The sequence below is a fragment of the Brachyistius frenatus genome, unplaced genomic scaffold (assembly GCF_029030835.1).
Source record: "Brachyistius frenatus isolate BFR_SWC_R1_liver_20210118 unplaced genomic scaffold, ASM2903083v1 Contig_5, whole genome shotgun sequence".
Classification (NCBI taxonomy): Eukaryota; Metazoa; Chordata; class Actinopteri; family Embiotocidae; genus Brachyistius; species Brachyistius frenatus.
This window is the reverse complement of record NW_027210604.1, coordinates 8,274,900-8,295,346: the sequence shown is the minus strand read 5'-3', so window position 1 is coordinate 8,295,346 and position 20,447 is coordinate 8,274,900. Positions and strand designations below refer to the sequence as shown.

The 20,447-nt window shown below is 40.8% G+C and overlaps 2 protein-coding genes across 2 annotated transcripts in view; both read right to left on the bottom strand.

Moving 5' to 3' along the window:
• Positions 1–2,569: 2,569 nt before the first annotated feature.
• Positions 2,570–11,561, bottom strand: trim47 (tripartite motif containing 47). Its single transcript, XM_069720760.1, has 8 exons — positions 11,323–11,561; positions 10,726–10,937; positions 7,918–7,963; positions 7,636–7,731; positions 6,444–6,668; positions 6,135–6,157; positions 5,928–6,049; positions 2,570–4,911 (listed from the first exon to the last, which is right to left on the bottom strand). Exons 1-8 carry the CDS (start codon positions 11,503–11,505, stop codon positions 4,382–4,384), a joined length of 1,437 nt encoding a protein of 478 aa, XP_069576861.1. The 5' UTR covers positions 11,506–11,561; the 3' UTR covers positions 2,570–4,381.
• Positions 11,562–13,977: 2,416 nt separating this feature from the next.
• The window catches only part of frem2a (FRAS1 related extracellular matrix 2a), a 61,848-nt gene continuing 55,378 nt past the window's right edge, over positions 13,978–20,447 (bottom strand). Inside the window, 8 exon segments of the mRNA XM_069720747.1 lie at positions 13,978–16,626; positions 16,822–16,968; positions 17,070–17,257; positions 17,637–17,763; positions 17,874–18,008; positions 18,154–18,281; positions 18,433–18,558; positions 18,661–18,853. Coding sequence (XP_069576848.1) covers positions 16,078–16,626; positions 16,822–16,968; positions 17,070–17,257; positions 17,637–17,763; positions 17,874–18,008; positions 18,154–18,281; positions 18,433–18,558; positions 18,661–18,853 — 1,593 coding nt within the window. The 3' untranslated portion in view covers positions 13,978–16,077.

The following is a 20,447-nucleotide window of genomic DNA, read 5'->3' as shown; positions in this document are numbered from 1 at the left end:
ATTTTTGCATTTGTTTTTGTTTTTTTGGTTGGTTTTAAAAACACGTTATTTCATGAAAAATTTAATTTGGGCACTTTTGGGTTTTTATGTGCTTTAAAACGACGTCATCATTAATTCAAAATTCAAACGATAGGACGGTTATAAATTCACTTCAACATTATGTGAGGACGGAAACACCTGTTCATTGACGAGGCTGAATGACAGCAACGTTTGACAGCTGTGGTTGACGGAGGAGGATCGTGATCCCCAGCAGGGATTGGACCGAGCTCATTTCGCAATATTTCACCGCGCCGGGAGGTGACGGGGGAGCTGGGTCTGTCAGCGGCACCACCTCCTTGCAGACTCAGCGGATGATAGCGCAAATCGTGAAGGTGAAAGTAAGTCGGAGGATGGCGAGGAGGAAGATATTCCACTCGTGACGGCCCCGATAATAGCCCACAATGTGTCGGATTATTGTTATATAAATGAGGATACTGTCAAAGAAGCAGCCCGGGAATACAGGTGTGTCCACAACGGCGGCGGTTGTTCCAAAACGGAGGAGATGGTGAGAAGACAAAATCAAATGAGAGAAAAGAGTACTGGTAGTGTTGGCGAAGCGATCTTTTTTGGGGGATTTAAGTGTACCCATTTATGTGTTTTATGTCTCATTTGACATTCTATAGTATGACTTTTTCCCCCCCACATTTTAGACATGCTTTAGTATGACCTTTTTTTTTCTTCATATTTTGGAAGACATGCTATAGTATGATGTTTTTTGGACGTAAAAACATGTTTTACTTTTTTTTTTTCTTAATGTTTTTTGGAGGTTTCATCCTTTTCGGACCCTTATGTGTTTTATGACTCATTTGACTGTTTTTTTTCATATTTTGAGGGGATACCACGTCCGAAAAAAAAGTCACACTATAACATGTTGTCAAAAATATGAAGAAATAGTCATACTATAGAATGTCGTCTAAAATATGCAAAAAAGTTGTACTATAGCACATCAACCGAAATGTCAAAAAAGTCATATTGTAGCATGTCGTCCAAATTTATGAAAAAAAAGTCATACTATAGCATGTTGTCCAAAATGTGAAAAAAGTCATACTATGGCATAGCTTCCGAATATATATAAATATGAAAAAAAGTCATATTATATTGTTTTGTTAAAAGTATGAAAAAAAGTCATACTATAGCATGTCCGAGATATGAAAAAAAGTCATACTATATATAACATGTCGTCTGAAATATGGGAAAAAAAAAAAAAAACTGACTATATCCATGACTTGAATCCTTGATTGCCAACTATGAGGCGAAAGCGCTAAACACTGGGCCACTGATGGTACAACTGCTGTGCACATTTTGGACGCTATACCAAATAACTTTGTATTAAGTATTTGTACAACATCCAATAGTATGACTTTTTCTGAACTGACATGCATGTCTCAAGTGGGAATTGAACCCATGAACTCGTAACCATGAGGCAAGTGTTCTAACCACTGCGCCAAATGTCTCAGATTACATGCTATAAATATGAAAAAGTCATATTATAATGTGTCATCCAAAACATGACAAAAAAGTCATTTAAAATATGAAAAAAAAAGTCATACTTTGCGTTGTGCCAGGCCGAGTGGCTGAACTCACCAAAAATAATTTCAATTGACCTAATAAGGTGATTTATCATTTACAATCAAATTTTGCTTCCTGATCATGTTTTTATGACTAGCTTTAAACTGAAATAGTAAAAAAAAAGCTTTGAAATGGAGGACAGATGGAATAAAAGGTTCAGACAATATAAACTAGCTTAAGGCAACTTACTCTGAACAGCAATGCCTTGCGGTCTATTCGTAAGTAGGGTGTCTGATTCACAGTAAAGCATTTGTATCACATTGCATGGTCATTTATACAGCCCATCATTAAACCCACATCTCTACAAGGACACGGGGAAGAAAAAAAAGTCACTTCTGAGTCATCACCAAAGCAAGAGGAGGAAATGGAGAAGACCGTTTTCGCACCTCCTCTTTAAATGTTCTTGCAAAACTGAATCAGCAACACTTTAGTCTCCTGGAGTTAAATAAGGATATTGGACCAGAACAGCAGAGATGAGGTTAGGAAAACGGGACGCAACAGGCTGCTTGACGAGCTTTTTTTCTCAAGTAGCAGTGCAGCCGCTGCAAAGAGTCGGCTCCTTTCAGATTTATGACGGGTTAATGGCGCAGGGCCTCCACAAACAACTTGTACACGTCAAAATCAGAGCAACTTGCAGACAGTGAATTAACTAGTCTGAGTGTGAGAGAGAAACTGTAGAACAAGTTCAATATTATAATGCGAAGTGGCAAAAAAACACAAGTGTCTTTTCTAAAAGTTATATTGAAATTGTTCCAACATGCCAGGTCATCTGCCGGTGACCCGACATCAGAAACGACTCATTCAGCCACTGTGGGAACACAAACTGGACTGTAATTCCAGGACAGGAATACATGCAATGTTCCTGTAAATGTAAATATAATGTGTCGTTTTAGTAGCATATAAACAGTCGTATAGACTGAAGTAGAAATGAAACGTCACAAAAAAAAAAAGATCATCACAATTTTGTTTTCCCCGTTTTAATCTCATTAAGTCTGAGAAACACAAAGTACATTTATGGCAGGTAATGGGGGTAGAAACGGATTTAAAAGATTTTTTTTTTTTTTTTTTTTTTGCAAGTTACCAAGACACAACCCAAAAACTGCTAAGCTAAATACATGAATGAAATTCAGCAATAAAAAGCATGTATATCTATACAGATAACAGTCTTAGACAAAACATTTATCAGTAAACACACAAAGTTAAGACCACAGAGTTTCTCAGTCCCAACATTAGACGACCTTCAATGTCAGAAAATAAACAGAAAACGGAGCAACCTGAGATCGGCTGGAGGAATGGCCAGTCTCAAGCATCGCCAATCACGCCTCCATGTCTTTGAGCTGTGCTCCTCAATAAGATCAAAGAGAAGAAAAATAAAGTAATTGTACAACCCACTGAACATCCCACTCGTATACAACTGCACAAGTCTTGAAACCCCCCCCCCACCCCCCAAAAAAACTAAATACCCATGAAGATGCATTCAAAACTTAAATAAAATCAACTTTAACTGAGCCAAAAAAAAAAAAAAAAAAAAGACACTGGACCGAGTCAGATAAGTCGACCCCAAAATGTCAGGACCAACTTACAGCACTGACTCAACTAGTAATTAATACTCTAAAGCAGGATTAGTTAAAAGAATAACTGACAAATTATAGCTAGTAATTTGTAAAAACAAACAACCAACCACACAAAATAAAAAGCATTAAGATGTGGTTAAACTTTCAGTCAGCCATCCGTAGGTTCATTTCAGTCGAGTCCACCAAGCTGTCGCCGTGTCAAACTTACTGTTGTTGATGGAATGTCTTAAAGTAAAACATCTACAATTTCACCCATAAAGCCACAGCAAATTTTGAGACATGCCTGCAAAGGTTTATAATTTTCCTTTACAATATTTCCAAGTGTTTGCTGGTCTTAATCAGACATGCATGTTTCTCCTTTCAAAGTATCTCCAACAGAGCAAAATGGCACGACTTCATGGTTTGACTATCAGAAAAAATAAACTACAAAATGTGACTTGGTGCAATAAAGAGAAGAACTTGCAACAGTCCAAAAGTGTCAATATATTGAATTAAAACAATAAAGGAAGAGGGTTTTTTGTTGTTGTTGTTTTTTTTTAAAGTTTTGTGATAAAATTGTCAAAAAACAAAAAACAAGCTCCAACCATTCATTACTGGAAGTCTAATCATCGTCTGGGAGCTGAAATGTCATTACAAGTAAGCCAAACTGACTTTTCTGTCGTCTCAAAGTAATGAGTTAATCCTAACCCGTCAACAACAATCAATGTGATAACAACGGTGTCAAATATCCTTCGAGTTCTAATCCAACAAGGCCTCTGCAATAATGACCCTGCCGAAACTTAGAACCAATGAGTTAATCAGTATTATGGCATAGTGGTTGTCACTAGGATACGAGCTGTAAATGCTTAAATCAACAGGAGCATCTGACGCATCTGCAGCCCAGAGGACACAGTGATATAGACAGCGAAGCACCTCTCCAAACCCCCGGCCACAGCTGTCAGGGGGAAAAGCCTACAGTGTGTGTCGAAGTTGAAAAATGCCAAGACAAGGCACCCGGTACTTCTTATTCAATGTAAACCTTATTTTCTAAAACCAGTAAGACCAACAAGTAACAGCTCAAATGCATACAGAACATGGCTCCGAGGGGCAACATCACCCCGCCACTCCAGCCATAAAGGACATGAAGCCTTGCCAAAGGGCAAAACACTCATGGCGTTAACTCTTCTACAAATAAATTGAATCACACGTCGGCATCTCTCTCAATAATAGTGGCATATTTGCAGCCTGCTACCGGGATCATTCTTCCCTGGGCTGAAGAAAGGGCAGACGGGCTCCTCAAAGCACGTGTCAAACATGTACAGTGTCTTCATTGTGACGGCGTCGTAGAAGCTGAGACGCCCATTGTCGTAGTCCAGGTACACGCCAACGCGAGGGGAGTTCCAGTAGTCGGCAACCAGAACGCGCCCGTCCTCCCCGTTGGCGTAAAGACGGTCCTGCAGACACAGGCTCCAGTATCCCGCCGAGGGCGTGAGGCTGACGAAGCCCTTCCTGTTGCTGCCCTCGGTGGTGACTCCCAGGTACCACACACCTTTGTCCCTCACGTCCACCTCCCAGTAGTGCTGGCCGCTGGCGTACTGGGCCGTGGCAAGGACACCGCAGAAGCGTGTAAAGCGGGCCGGCAGGTCGGGCTCCTGGTTGCGAATGCGTCCCTCCTCCACTTTGGTGTCGAAGTCCGAGATAAGCAGGTTCAGGTGGGCGGTGTCCGGGTCTAAGGTGAGGTTCTGAGGCACTACGCAGAAAAGAGACAGGTGAGGGATTAGTACGCCGTTACATGGAGCTGAAGCTGGCAGCGCATTGGGAAAGAAGAAAACTGGCAGATTTGCACTGCAGTTGGCGTTCAAGCAGGCTGTCCAGCCAACTTTGTCAATTCTACCTCCAAGTACAATTATTTGTCCAGTTAAGTGTTGTGTGATTATGTTTAAAAGCAAATCCTTGTCTTTGGTTTGCTTCTACAGTTCCATGAATTCTATTATAACCAACAGGTGTATTCAAATTGTACATTCAAAGCATACAGTACGCTGCATACTACATGACGTGTATTACGTGTTGCACAACATGCTTGATGTGACCTTCCAAACACTGCAACAATAATTGCTGTTTGCAATGACAATATATTTCAAATATCACTATGCTGAAACAAATATAGATTAGAGATACAATTCTCTTCAGCTACTTTTGTCTTCTTTCGTATGGTCTTGAAATATTACGATTAGACCATTGGTTGTCTAATCTTGGCACTATTGTTTAGTTAGTCTTAATTTAATTATTCCATTTTATTTTATTCTATTTATTGTATATATTGTGCATTTTTATTTTAATATTTTACTGTTGTTTTATTGCTTTCCTGTACCTATAATGCTGCTGTAGTGAAAAAAAAAAAGTCCCCTTGTGGGATTGATAAAGTAACTATCTATCTAGATGGGTTCTATTGCACACAGAACAAAGATAAATGCTGCATTGCTTTAAATGAAAGTAAAGCATGCTTACAACATGGTCCGAAATATCAAGTGTGAATTTACAAATCTCTCAGTTTAATGCAACTAATTGGTTTCTTTAGAGCAACTTTTAAATGCACAGGAAATCCCAGCCGACCAGCAGCGGTGAGAACAACTGAACCACTACGCTGCTCTTTGTCATCTTAATTAGGATAAGAACATTTAAATAACCTTCATGTACATTGTCAGTCTTACACTTCAAATAGCAACAATTTCAAGTGCGTTCTTAAGCGCACGCTTCTAAACTCACTGGTGTGCAGCACGTGCATCATCTTCTTCCACATGATGAGCTGAAGAGGCCCCGAGAAGTCCGTGAACTCAGTCGGACAATTAACTGGCTCGAGCGATGTGAAAGGCTTGTAGTGAATCACTCTGGGGGAAGAAACATGGAATAAATTATGGAAACGGTTTTTACTGAAAGTAATTTTTTTTTTTATAAAGAACTGGAGCTACTTACTCATTGAATGTCTCCGTCAGGCTCTGTTGGAACAAAAAAGGAATATAGTTTGATGTCAATCCCAGAGTCAAAGAGAACTTTGTTCACACACTGTCGGTGGTGGTGTTAATCAACACGGCAACAAGTTTCATATCATGGTTCACACCAATGTAGAGCAGGAAAGACGTGCCCCTCCCAATATGTTCCCATCTGCCTTTTCAACAATACGATTCAGTTCAGTTTTGGCATAATATCACACAGCTCGAGCAGTGGCATGGTGAGCTTAAAGAGTTAAACCTGTTTATTAGACAGGCGATTTGTTCCACTGACCTCAAAGTTAGTTTTCCCAGTGATGGTACTGTGAACATCAGCGATTGCTTTGTTCACAGCTGCTGCCTCCGACTCCACAATCTTCAAGTTGTCATTGATGACGGCCATGGTGGCCACTTCCTCAGCATCCAGGCTCTCGAGCAGGGAGTCTCTCTCGTCGAGCAAGAACTGGACCAAGGCACCAACATCCGCTTCAATCTTCTCCTTGAGTCTCTGCTTCTTCAGCTGGGGGACAGAGGTTTGGAGGATTACGGTGTCGTCACATGACATTTTGTCAGGTCAATTATTGTGACGCAAAGCCGGTGTCTCGGGTACAACGAAGGCAACCGTTTATTTCAACAAATGCATTTGGGTTCACGAGCATCACTCCAATAAAGCTCCGCTGAGTAGTGAACAACAACCTCTCGTCTCTGTGTCTTTATGTCTACTCTCCCCCCGTGAGAACTGCACTTCTGCTAATCTTCAGGAGAGTCTAAAATCCTTCGTACGGGGGAAGAGACTCCTGGAACGTTCTCATTTTGTTTACAGCGAGTAGGTCACCGTATCCAGTAGATCAGCACATTCGGTGAGAAAGAGATTGTTGTCAGTAGAGAGTTCTTTTGCGTGAGGCATCTTTTCGCTCTTAGAAAATGTCAAATACATTGAACACAGGGATTTTTCTCCATCAACATTTAAAAGGTCAAATTGTCCATAAACAGTGTCACATTTCCGAGTTGGGAAATGAATAAATACCGATTAGAGAAATCACAAACTATAAACAGAGACCTGTGGTACCGTTTGTTGCCTGGTAGTGGAAAAAGTACTGAATATAGTCCTAAAACATGCTAAAATAATAACTTTTGCACTTGCTAACAGTGCAGCAGGGGCTCAAAAAAATAAAAAAGATAAACTCTGACCAGAGAAACTTCCAGAGTCGGCTGGGCAATGCACCCAAACTAAATGCATACTGCCATTTATCCGTTGTTCTGGCTCAATAGGAGAGAGAAACCGTATGTGTATAATGAGACCGCCACTTTGGGATGACAGATTTCATAATGCGAAGTGCCTATAATGTTTATGTTCAGTGATAAACACTTTACTGCTTTGTATGACTTAACATTCTGTGTTGAATATGTCATCTTGAGAAACCACTTTAGCCAAACATACACTGTCGGTTAGGGATCAAAAAAAAAAAATTATACTCCATTCTTACCCTCACTTCACTTTTTGTGCGCTCATCAGCTGTTATAATGTTCACACACAGAGACTTCTGCCAGTTGAGCTCCATTAGCCTCAGTTTCAACTCCATCTGAAAGAAATATTCATGAAACGCGTGCACACAGGCAGGAAAACACAGGATATTAACACTGATCATATTCTACATGCAGTAAATAAAATGTGGGGCAAAGCTCAAAATAGCTCTGCTCTTTTTGCTAAATATATAGGAAGAACCAACCACTAAACAATATAAGTATATTGCCATATTTAGACTTACTTTCATGTCATTTACAACTTCTGGCACTGGTGCCACCTCATGGTGTCTGAAATGACAGTAACACAATATAGGCAGGCAATTATAGAAAATACATTTTCACACCATCTCAAAACACTTGATATGCTGTGTGGAGTTTTTCTTATAAAGGCAAGAGAAGCTTATTTGTGTAGCACATTTCAACAACAAGGCAATTCAAAGTGCTTCACGTAAAACAATGAAAATCATCAAAACATCAGGCAAAGGAAAAGGAAATTTAAAAACAATTAAGAACATTGATCAAAACATTAAAAACAGTGATTAAACCATTAAACAAGCTAAAAATAGAATAAAAGTTGCAGTGTAGTCTAAGAAATAAAATACAGTCATAAAATGCAGAAATGCAGGAAATTGATCAACATCCTTGAGTCTGGTTCAATTAAAGGCAGCAGCAAACAGAAAAGTCTTCAATCTTGATTTGAAGCAGCTGCGAGTCTCAGCAGAACTGCAGCTTTCTGGGAGTTTGTTCCAGATATGTGGAGCAGAAAAACTGAACGCTGCTTCTCCATGTTTAGTTCTGACTCTGGGAACAGAAAGGAGACCCGTCCCAGACGACCTGAGGGGTCGGGATGGTTCATAAGGTCGCAGCAGATCACAAATGTATTTTGGCCCTAAACCATTCAGTGCTTTATAAACCAACAGCAGGATTTTAAAGTCAATTCTTTGTTGGACAGGAAGCCGGTGTAAAGACTTCAGAACTGGAGTGATGTGATCCACTTTCTTAGTCTTAGTGAGGACTCGAGCTGCAGCGTTCTGAATCAGCTGCAGCTGTCTGATTGATCTTTTTTAGAGAGACCCGTGAACACACCGTTACAGTAGTCGAGTCCACTGAAGATGAATGCGGTTAGGAAAAATAGTAACTCATTGTCAGTGTGTAAATTAAGTTACTGTTGTGTGTGTAAAGTTTCCGTTAGTCTATGCATAAAACTTTAGATGAAATGTCTCATACTGCATGCACATTCCACGAGTTCCTCTCTTGCAGTATATGGCCCCTCGGGGGAGGAGGAACTCGTTTATCTAGTTTAGCACACACATAGGTTAAAAGCAAACATACCCATATAGGATGCAAAGAGATCACATGCTGTTTTATAACCCCATGTATACAATAAAAGGAGCAAAGTCTGTGTTGGAGTTGGCTGATGCCAGGTGAAGAGCTTACAACTCTAAGACCCTGCACGGACTTCCCTTGCTGCAAGTAAAACTCAGATTTGGGTCCAAGCCTTGTTTTTGTCTGACTGTGGGTTTGATTCTTATCCTATCAGCGCTATGTTATAGTTCTGAACCTAACAAATGCATAAACAAGTTTTTCCAAATCCTGATGAGACATAAATCCTCTAATCCTTGATATATTCTTCAGGTGATAGTAGGCTGATTTTGTAATTGTCTTGATATGGCTGTTCAGATTGAGGTCTGAATCCATAACTACACCTAGATGTCTGGCTCGGTTTGTGGTTTTTAACATCAGTGATTGAAGCTGAGCGCTGACTTTCAATCGTTCATCTTTGGCCCCAAAAACAATTACTTCTGTTTTATCTCTGTTTAATTGAAGAAAGTTTCTCATCAAGTGGCTCCAGACGGTTTCTTTTGTTTTACTCTTATTTGCAAATGACTCCTGGAAAGTTTCTCATCAAGTGGCTCAAGACGGTTTCTCATCAAGTGGCTCAAGACGTTTTCTCATCAAGTGGCTCAAGTGGTTTCTTTTGCTTTACTTTCCACATCTAATTGACGACTCCTTATCTTGTGACCTACAACCAACTCAGTATTACCAGACGAAAGCAGATGCAAAGGCTCCTAAATGGTGGAATGAACTCACCAACGACATCAGGACGGCACATCTTCCGCCGCAAACTAAAAACACACCTCTTCCAAAAAAAAAGACAACAGCGAAACAGGATGTGAATCACGGACATCGTGCAAGAGTGTCCTTTTGTGCACAATATAAACAAAATGGAGACCCACGAGTAAAATCATCGATCCAGAGGACTGTTTGTGGTCAGACAATTCACAGAATACTTTTTCTTTTTTAAAGAGCTGAGGTACATCCTTCGGAAACTCTTGAGCTTGCATGTCTCATTTCTATTATTGTTGAAAGGGTGCAAGTAAACATGGCCCGTGTGACCTTTTGTTCTGCGCAAATGTAAAAATAAAACGTGCAAATCTGTGCAATGTCATCAAAAGTCTTCGGCTTTGGAAGATGACACTACTGTTCGGATGCATGTTTATCTTTACCAGTCTCTTGACCCAATCACAGATAGCCCAGATGGCTGACTGCAAATTGAATGGAATGCATGTTTTTCTTGCGCGCAACCTTGAAAAGCAGGAGACGGATAACTGAACAAAATACATTTAAGTGGGTTGGAGTCATATTACAGTAAATTTAACTGAAATCAACCATGCATATTTTTCATTTAAGTTAAAATACCTACAAACCTCCACTTTTGAGGCCTTAGTATTTTCCACTTTTCAATCTGCAACATCCAAGTTACTTTTTTGTCCATGGTGCTTTCCTTCTCAACCCTCCCTGAAATCTTCTCACTTCCCAAAATAGTAATAGTAAATATCAACCAACTGTTGCAGCTCTAACATACTTGCACAGATTCATTTAGACCTGCGAGGACTACAATAGCACCTTTACCTGAGCACAAGTGGACTAATACCAGTCTTGTCGTGCTAAATAAGCAGCTGCCAGTGATGAATCTCTCAAGGATTCATCTTTTTCTCGTCCTACAGATACATTATTTCCAAATATTAAAAAGTAAGAATACAACCAACCTGTGTGCTCTTGATTCCCTGCAGACAACACAGATGGGCCTCTTATCAGTCTGGCAGTAGAGTTTCAGCTCTTCACCATGTTGCTCACACTTCCCATCCACTTTAGCGGGCTTAGAGGGCGCAGGACAAGAACCCAGACAGTCCAAATCGTCCAGTTTGGCCACTAGGTTCTGCACCAGGTAATTTTTAGTGAAGCTCCTCTTGTTGAAAACCTGCGAGAACAAATACAGCAAATAAAAAAAAAAAAAAAGACGCAGATACCGGCCTAGCCGACAGCCAGAAATATTAAGAGCATGTATGGTACTTTCTTCCTGGTAGCCAAAACAAAGATGCAGTTAATTAGTCTTGGCAAACTTACCAGCTGATAATTTTGCTTCAGCTCATGACAGCAAAAGCAGCTATCATAGTGACCGTTGCCACACAAAATGCACTGCGTAGCAAACCCACGTTATTTTGCAAAGACAACCCCTCATCCTGCTCCTGTTATTCACCTACAAACGCTTCGATGTAATACCGTCGCAAATGTGCCATGGCATACATTTTGGGAAAAAGGAAAAACACAAAAGTAGAAAACACAGATGCCGTGCATGAACTCACCGTGCGGCATTGAGGGCACTGGTACCCGTAGTCTCCGCCATTTTCATCCCAGTGCATACAAATACAAAACCGACAGAAATTGTGTCCGCATTTCAGTATAACGGGGTCTTTGAAGAAATCCAAACAAATTGCACAAGTGAGCTCTTTCCTCAGGTCATCTCCAGCTGCTCCAGCAGTAGCCATGTTTACAAGCAAACAGCAGCGCAACGCTGCTACCGCGGGAAATAAAGGAGGAGGAGGGAGGAAGGCGGGCACGTTTGTGGGGTGCGTCATCTTCTGTGTAGCCAATCAGATTTATTCGCCCTCGAACCCCCCCCTCCCCCACGCCCCTTCCCCCCAAACATTTGTGGGCGTTGCAAAGTGGAGCATTTTAAACTTTTGTCCTCCAGACATTTATGCTATATAACAGACTTCACTGACAAATTACTGCCTTTTACTCCAATTTCCTGAATCCCAATCACACCAAGTGAGTGATATGACTCGCCTATGGATGTAATTTAAGGATGTGTGTGCTTGTGAGAGATGTGAAGCTGTTTTTATCTCGTTAGGGACCAGTCTAAATCCAGTCTCAAGTCACTAATTGCATGTTGCAAACCAATTGTAAGTTTTCAATGTCTCTGAATGTTGATCATTAAAACATACAAGAACTGTTTTCAACATAACTGAGACCAATATGCTCTCAATATAGTATTTACATTTTCGTAGGTGTTTGTTTTGTAATGCAAAGGGACAGACTGTATCACAGAATATGTCATTGTCAAATTCTGTGAACACACCACCGTGCCATCCCGGACTGTACACTGCTTCCCCAACAACAAGCCGTGGATCACCAGTGACCTGAAAGTGCTTCTTAATCAGAATAAAGCAGCCTTCAGGTCTGGGGAGAGGGACGAGGTCAGGAGAGTGCAGCGCGACCTGAAGGAGAAGCTGAGAGAGTGCAAGGACTCCTACAGGAGGAAGCTGGAGGCAAAACTCCAGCAGAACAACGTGAGGGAGGTGTGGACCGGTATGAAGGAGATTACTGGGTTCAAGGGGAGAGAAAGATAACCAGGGGGCTCCCTGGAGACCATGACCCCCCCCCCCCTTTGCCTTCACTGGACTTGCTGCAATTTGCGTACCAGCCTCATGTGGGAGTGGACGATGCCATCATCTACCTGCTGCAACGAGCTCAGTCTCACCTGGACGGAACCGGTGACTGTGAGAATCACTTTCTTTGATTTCTCCAGTGCATTCAACACCATCCAACCACTGCTGCTGAGTGAGAAGCTGCGGGTGGTGGGGGTGGACACGTCCACCGTCTCCTGGATCACTGACTACCTGACAGACAGACCACAGTTTGTCCGTCTGGGCGGTGTGCTGTCTGATACGGTGGTCGGTGGTACTGGAGCTCCACAGGGAACTGTTCTGTCTCCTTCCTGTTCACCTTATACACCACTGACTTCCAGTACAACTCAGAGTCCTGCCATCTGCAGAAGTTCTCTGATGACTCTGCAGTGGTCGGGTGTATAAGGGATGGACGGGAGGACGAGTACAGGGGAGTAGTGGAGGACTTTGTGGAGTGGGCGGGAAGAAATCACCTGCTCCTGAACGTGGCCAAGACCAGAGAGGTGGTGGTCGACTTCAGGAGGAAGACGACGGCTCCACAACCGCTGAGAGTTCTGGGAGAGGAGGTGGACATGGTGGAGGAGTACAAGTACCTGGGTGTCTCCATGACAACAGACTGAACTGGAAGACCAACATCAACGCTGTCCACAAGAAGGGGATGAGTCGACTATTTTTCTTGAGGAAACTTCGATGATTCAATGTGTGCAGCAAGATGTTGGAGATGTTCTACCAGTCTGTTGTGGTCAGTGCATTGTACTTCACTGTGGTCTGCTGGGGGAGCAGCATTGGAGCCGGCGACACCAACAGACTTAACAAACTGGTTAAGAAGGCCGGCTCCATCATCGGCTGCAAACTGGACAGCCTGAAAAAGGTGGTGGAGAGGAGGACGCTGAACAAACTATTATCCATATTGGATAATCCTGTCCACCCTCTCCACCACCTGCTGCAGGGACAGCGGAGCACGTTCTCCAATAGACTCCTCCAGCTCCGCTGTCACAAGGACAGACACAGGAGATCATTCCTGCCGACCGCAATAAGACTGTACAATAACTCACCTCTGGCAAAATCCATCACACAACAATAACACTGTTGTCTGTGTTTCTTGTTTAAATAAAAATAAATAAATATATATATATCTATATATATATACTGTACTGTATATAATGTGCATTTTTATATTTAATAGTTTTTACTGTTATTTTATTGCTTTCCTGTATCTATAAATGCTGTTGTAGCGAAAACATTTCCCCTTGGGGATTAATAAAGTAACTACCTACCTACCTACCAAAGCTTGCCCTTGGCCAGTTGGTGCATTATTTGTTTGTCATTTGTACAAAAACTTACCATGTCAAAACATGAGATTTGGATGTTTTTGGTATCCCGTGTCGAGTTTTCGGTAGAACTAGTTGAGTTTCATGTAGCCTTTTCTTAATCTCAATGCAGTGAAATCCAATCAAGTGTCAGGCTCTCATTTTTTACTTTTTAAGTCTACAACCTCCCTCTAAATCTCTGCACGTATACTGATTACATCATCAACAACCTACCAGTAGGCACCAGTAAACAATATTTATTCTTAAATACATATACATAAAAACCCATTCATAAAAAGACATAAAGTGAATATCAAGTTTGTGCTAAAATTGTCATATACATGGGGATAACTGGCTGTGGGGTAACATTACATTGCATAGCTTGTATTGGCATGTGAAGGATGTAACTCAAAAAGTGCATTTGATGTCAGATATGGTGTTATTTCTAAATCCATCAGGGCCCAAAAGAAAATCACAGCTGGGTTTCAGCTGGTTTTATAAATCCTCACATCCCTCACTGATTCACACCTCAGCTGATTTCCGGCTCCCGTTCATCACATCAGCTAACCCTGATAAATATTAGAAATAATTATACAATGATGACGAACAACACCATAAAAAGACAGATATTTAGGAACACTGATCTCAGCATGTTGTATATCCATAGCAGAGTAAGACACAGGTTTAACAATACATATAAACAAGAAGTTTCACAGGTGACATCAGCAAAATTATAAGATCGTATCAAATGTCTCAACTGTGATATTTTTCATGGTGACATAGTGATCTGTAAGCAGCTATTTTGTTTGCATCATTTGTTCGAAAAAATGAGTCATAACACACAGATCCCACATAGCACCAGTGACAAATAAAGCTTTGAGAAACATAGTGTGAGAAGAAAAGGGTCAAATCATTGGATATGAATACAGTATTTGAATGTTCACAGCACCACACTTATCAGCAGTGTAACACAGAAGTGGAAAGTGGCTCAGTAGCGATTCTCTCCAGTCAACAGTAGTAAATTGTGTAACACGCAGTCCATTCTTTGTAAAAGAAATAACTCCTGAGATGAGTGTCTTTTCACATACAAACCGTAACCAGTGTTATTTAGAAGAATGCAACATTATGCCCCATTTTTAATAAATATGACAATATCACAGTAACACACAGTGGTGCAACAATGCGGTGAGAATGGATAGCAGTGAACACGGTGGTACCAGAAGCAGTGAGGAACTCAAAACATACAACAGTAAATAACTAAGTTGACAAAAATACAAACAATATAAAAAATAAGAAAAAATAACCTGGCAGCAACAGAAATGCTCAATACATTAAGGAAAACATTCCTCATCATAAGGTAAACAAAGTGAAAAACCGTAGACTTTGTGAAATAATACAATGCTTGGCTGGTTAATAAACAAATTCTGTCATTGGTGGTATGCATCTCCTGGAGTCTGATGAGGCAGTTCTGCAGGTGTGGTGCCATGTTGTCATCCATGCAGCATAGTTGTAAATGTTTTGAAGTCAAACACTTTGGCCAAGGGTACAATATTTATCAAAAGTCCAGTATTTCCCTTTTATTTTGCCAAAAGTTTTATGTTTATGACAACTTTAAGGACAGTAAGGGAGATGATAGAATAGATACTCAACTTGTGCATCTATATCACAATTGTTAAGCTCCAGACACTTAGAAAATGCTGCACAATATGTGTGTAAAAATCTATTTTTATCCTTTGCGAGCTGTAGAAAAGATGGGCTTGCAAGCATTCATGTTTTAGGAGAAACATACATGTAGAAGTACTAGGGCTCACGAACTTCAATCAAATTTTGACTGACACGGAAGCAGATCAATATTTTTGGTGTTTTTTTTTTTAGGTGAACTATTCGTTTCAGTTCATTGACATTATACACAGTCCCATTTTGCCAGAGGTGGACCTGCAGCACTAAATCTTTTACATGGCTCGCATGACACTTGCTTTATGAAACAAATTCTAAAGGTGACTGAGACTGCGCTGAAGGGATACAGTTGCTACAGGCACTTTAACACCATAAAGCCAGTGAGAGACAAACAAAATACATTGCTACTAGCAGCACAAGTTGGAATGTTAAATAAAAACAGTTGTTTGCTGTTGCTGTGACCAAGGTATGTAATGGATTTAATGATGTAGAAATCTCCCCCATCGACAGGCACACCTAATACGATCAAACCAAATTTTTGCTTTTATGAAAGGAATACAATACCTGTTTAAAAAAAAAAAAAAAAAAAAATCCAAAAAATTATAAAAGCCCGCACATGCTCCCTACATCCCATTGTCCATTTCTCTATCCATGCATTCATTGCTCAGACCTCTGAGCTGTTGTGGCAGTCTTGCATCCTCACCACCAACATGGGCTCCGTACTGACCGACCCTTTCACCACTTCCTGCACCCCCTCCCTCCATCCCTCCTTCCCGTCCTTCTGTCTGGATCTCAGCACCAGTACAATGGTGACAATAATGAGGACGGTCAGCAGCAGTCCCACCAGTGCTCCCACCACAGTCACCAGACCTTCCTCTTCCTCCTCTGCGTTCAGCTCACTGGGTTCCAGCCCATCAGCAAACAGCTCATTCGACCCCATTGACCTACGTTTGGTGCGGTCCAGTGCGATGTGCATAATGTTGGTACCACGGTTGTTGTCTGCTCCAATATCTTCAGCAATTGCTGGGACTTCATCACCAGCAGACCTCCTCCAACGATGGCCTTTAGCGCCTGATGAGGTCAAGGCAAGCTCATTGCTTGTGGAAACCAAGGAGTGGTACTCTAAGCTGCGCTTTCCAATTACTCTGTTGGCATTCTCTTTGGAGCGAACCGTGTATATGGTGTGCATGTACCATTCACGGCCGGCAGCAACCTGGCAAGGACACAAAATTTTGCATATTTTTAGAATTATGATCAACTTAAACTGGCACAAAGGTTTGTTGTTTAAGTATAAAAATTAAATTCTGCAATGGGAATAATCTGTTGATATTTTTGATCAAATTGGATGTGATTTGGGTCATTATTAGATTCCCCACAAAATGATGATCCTCCAACATATATCGGATACCTGGAACATGGCTGTAGAGTCCAGTCTAAAGCCATCAGACCCTGGTTGTCTGACGAGGGACATGGCTGATGGATCATCCACTGCCAGCACAGCATTAAAACTGACATCACCAAACACACGTGCCTGAGTCTCGGGCTGAGCTTTGTCCTGGTGAGGTGTGTTGGATTGAAGATAAAAAAAGAAAGTTAAAAAAAAAAATAGATTGTAAGATTTGAAATTGCAACATAAAAAAACCTGAATATACTCACAACAATCTTGAATCGATAAAGCAATGATGGGGAGTCAGCCAGGCAGCCAAATTCAGACTTGGTGGGGTTATACTTTGGAACATATCCATCAGCACCAGTGCAGAGGAACACCTTCTCTATACTACAGAAGAAAGAATCTCCCAGGTTTTGCACAGGGTCCACCATGACACGACCATATATCGTATCACCTGAAATAAGTGAAGGAGATGTTTGAAGATTTATGTTTTACCCTCCTATTAACCACCAGTTTTAGTTCATGTCAAGCAACCAGAAAGCAATATCCCGATGAATCAAAGTGAACTCAATCCTTTAAATACCATGCAACAATCATACTTTAACTAAGTAAAGAAAAGAAGTAATGATCAATGTTATGGATGAATATGACAAGTAAAATACTACTGTACTGTACTGTACTGGTATTAAGGCAACCCTTTGTCTGCCTGAAAGGTAGAAAATCAATTTTAAAAAAACCTATTTCCACCTGCAGATACATGTAGACTACTAGTATACTCCTTTAAATCTTCACTGCAACAGATGCTAAAAGTCTTTCAACCTAGTGAGGCTTACCCTCAGAAAAGGCAACATCACTCTCTTGACCAAAACCCATGGATCCATCAGAAAGCCATAAGCTCCTCTTGGACAGCAAGAACATCTGAGTGTTCAGGCTGAATTCCACTGCAACTGGGTCGCTCACCTAAGGAAGTATACAGACAGTTAGTAAGTGATAGCATAATGAAATAAGATAGAGAGAGAAAAAAAACACGCCACCACTGGATCTTAGAGCTGAAACAAAGACTGCCTTACTTGCTGAAATCTGATGTCCAGGTCAAAGGTGACTAGTTCTCTGGGACTGCAGACGGGTGGAACAGTGTATTGCATTTTCTGGGCCGTGGTACAGGGAATCAGCTTCACTGTGTAGGTCCCAGAGTAGTCTCTTACCTATGGAGCAGCAAAAGGAAGAGATAAAAAAAAAAAAAAATCAGTCTGAATCAGCCCTTACTTCCAACTGTTCAGACAGTCACATTTACAGAGCAGATGTCTCAGATTGTGCATCAGAGCACAAAGAAATTTCAGGCGGCCTTACTGCAAAGTCAGAGGTGAAGGTCCATTGCTGGACTGGCTGGTTGTAGGTGGGCTCACTCCTCACTAAGGTGAGGTTAAATGTTAGGCCAGGGTGGTCCACACTCATCACCATGGATGAAATGGAGGTCACTAAATAATTTTAAGAGAAGAAGTTTATAGTGGAGGACTGATACCAAATTGAATGATGACTCCTAAACTAATCATTTCTGCATCTTCAGTTCTGGTGAAATTTTTTGAGGAATACAAAAAGTAATATTATGACAATATCTGTCAGTCTTACCTGCTCTTTTTATTCTTCCTGAAGAATGTGACTCCACAAACAGACCCCTGAAATGAGCCTTGGTGCGGAAGTTCACCACCAAACATCCCTGTTCATTGATGCGCATGCTTGTAGGATACAGCGCACCTGGAAAAAACACAAACATACACAAAAGACTCTGCAAGAACTGCGTTTTTTTTTTTTTTTCAAATGTCTTTTAAATGAAGACAGTATCATCCAGGAACTTACCCTGTAGCTCTGCCTGCGGGGGGCTGCCGATGCCATCCTTCCAGAGGATGGCTGTGTCGTACACAAAAGTGAGGCGCAGCTCAGACTGCAGATCAAAGTGCTGCCAGCCGCCGGTGCCCACGGGGGAGTGGAAAACATATGACACGTAAAGAGGCACACGCAGGGTCACGTAGGACTGGACCAGGTTCAGCACCTGTATAAACGTTTTAGACACCGATGAGTGAAGAACTGGTGCAAAAACAAGCTGATAAGTTAAAAGCAGCCATCCTTGAGCATGTGTTTTATTACAGTTACATTTTAGGCTAATAATTATGTCAGATAATCCATCCATGCACCATCGTCAACCACTGCACCAACTGTGCCGCCCACGTCAGATAACAAAGTTAATTATTCATTTTTAATTATTAATTAGCTCATGTACTTGATAGCTGGTAAAAGCTTTAAGCAAGACATCCTTAGTGTGTATGACAGAAAAACTTGATCATTCTTTCAGATTAAGGGGTGACTGTAGGTTGATGAGCTATAAGAAGTGCAGAGAAGATGTAGCAGATAAACACACTGCTCTCCTCCACAAGGTGTTTGAACTCTTTCACTCCTACTCAGTGTTGTCAAAGAGGAAGAACAGTTTTACTGTGCTGCACACAGAGAACCACAGTGGTAAGTGATGCGGGCTTGTATTGTGATTTTCTGCTTTGTTTTTCAAAAGAAGTTTTCCAAGAATTTAAAAACTTCATAATTCCTGTTGATCATTAATGAAGCACATGTGCAACCCTTAAAATGTAACTAATTTAAAAAATAATAATTGAAAACAATTTGATCACATTTGATTTTTCAACTTTTGTAAGCTGACTTGTACACTTCTACCCCTTTGGAACATCTTCATATTAATATGAAGTCTAAGATGTAGTTTAATATAAGTCACCACTAGGTGTCTCTGCTCACCAACATTGTTTCAACAAATCTGTCTGACTTTAAATATTTGAACTGTCTCCCTCCCAAGTTTACCACAGCCAGAGTTTGTCTTAAAAAATGATTGAATTGCACTACGTGATTTCTGTTTGACTTGTATCAATTTGCATAGTCAATTTCCAAACTGATTACTGAGGAAGAGATTAATTGGCAAGAAGAACTAAGAGAAGCAATTTGGCAGAACATGTTTTTGGTACAAAAGAAGAATGTGATTTCTAATCCTTTAATTTATCCTTCTTCTCTGATCAACCATTCCTCATCACTTGAGTATACAGCAATGTATAGTTTAGCATATAGTCATATCTAAACACAAAGCATCAGGAGATTAAGAGTCTGGTTTAATATCTTTGAAAACAGAGAGAATCTCAATTTACCACAGTATCTATGAAGTATCAGTGGGGTACGTTGTGAAATTGCTGAATCTGGATTGAAATGAGAAATTAAGTGGCTGCTAACTGAGAAACAAACTACCACAATCCTTAGGTTTTACTAAACTGTCATTTTAGCACAGCAACCCCCTCATTTAATCTATACTGACTGGGACAGAATAAAGACAGCATGTGGGTGTGAACATTAAAACATTAAAACAAACAACATTAAAGTTTAGAAATGCATGCCTGCACACCCCAACAGAGACACAAAGCTTCATTAAAAAGCCAGAATAAAACACAGATTTCACCCAAAATATAGAGTCTGTCTAGAAGTATCCCTGTCTGTGCTCTTTAATTCTTGCACTCTGGTGGAGTTGCAAGGTGGTGACTGCCTCTTTGTTTTTCTTTCAGCACTCCTTGGAAAAAAAACAAAAACATAACCCAAGT

Coding starts and splice junctions, on each gene's coding strand:
- trim47 (XM_069720760.1), bottom strand. CDS start 11,505: ATGGCTACTGCTGGAGCAGCTGGAGATGACCTGAGGAAAGAGCTCACT. Junction 7,964..10,725: donor AGGGAATCAAGAGCACACAG/GTTGGTTGTATT, acceptor CTGTCATTTCAG/ACACCATGAGGTGGCACCAG. Junction 7,732..7,917: donor AAGTTGTAAATGACATGAAA/GTAAGTCTAAAT, acceptor TATTTCTTTCAG/ATGGAGTTGAAACTGAGGCT.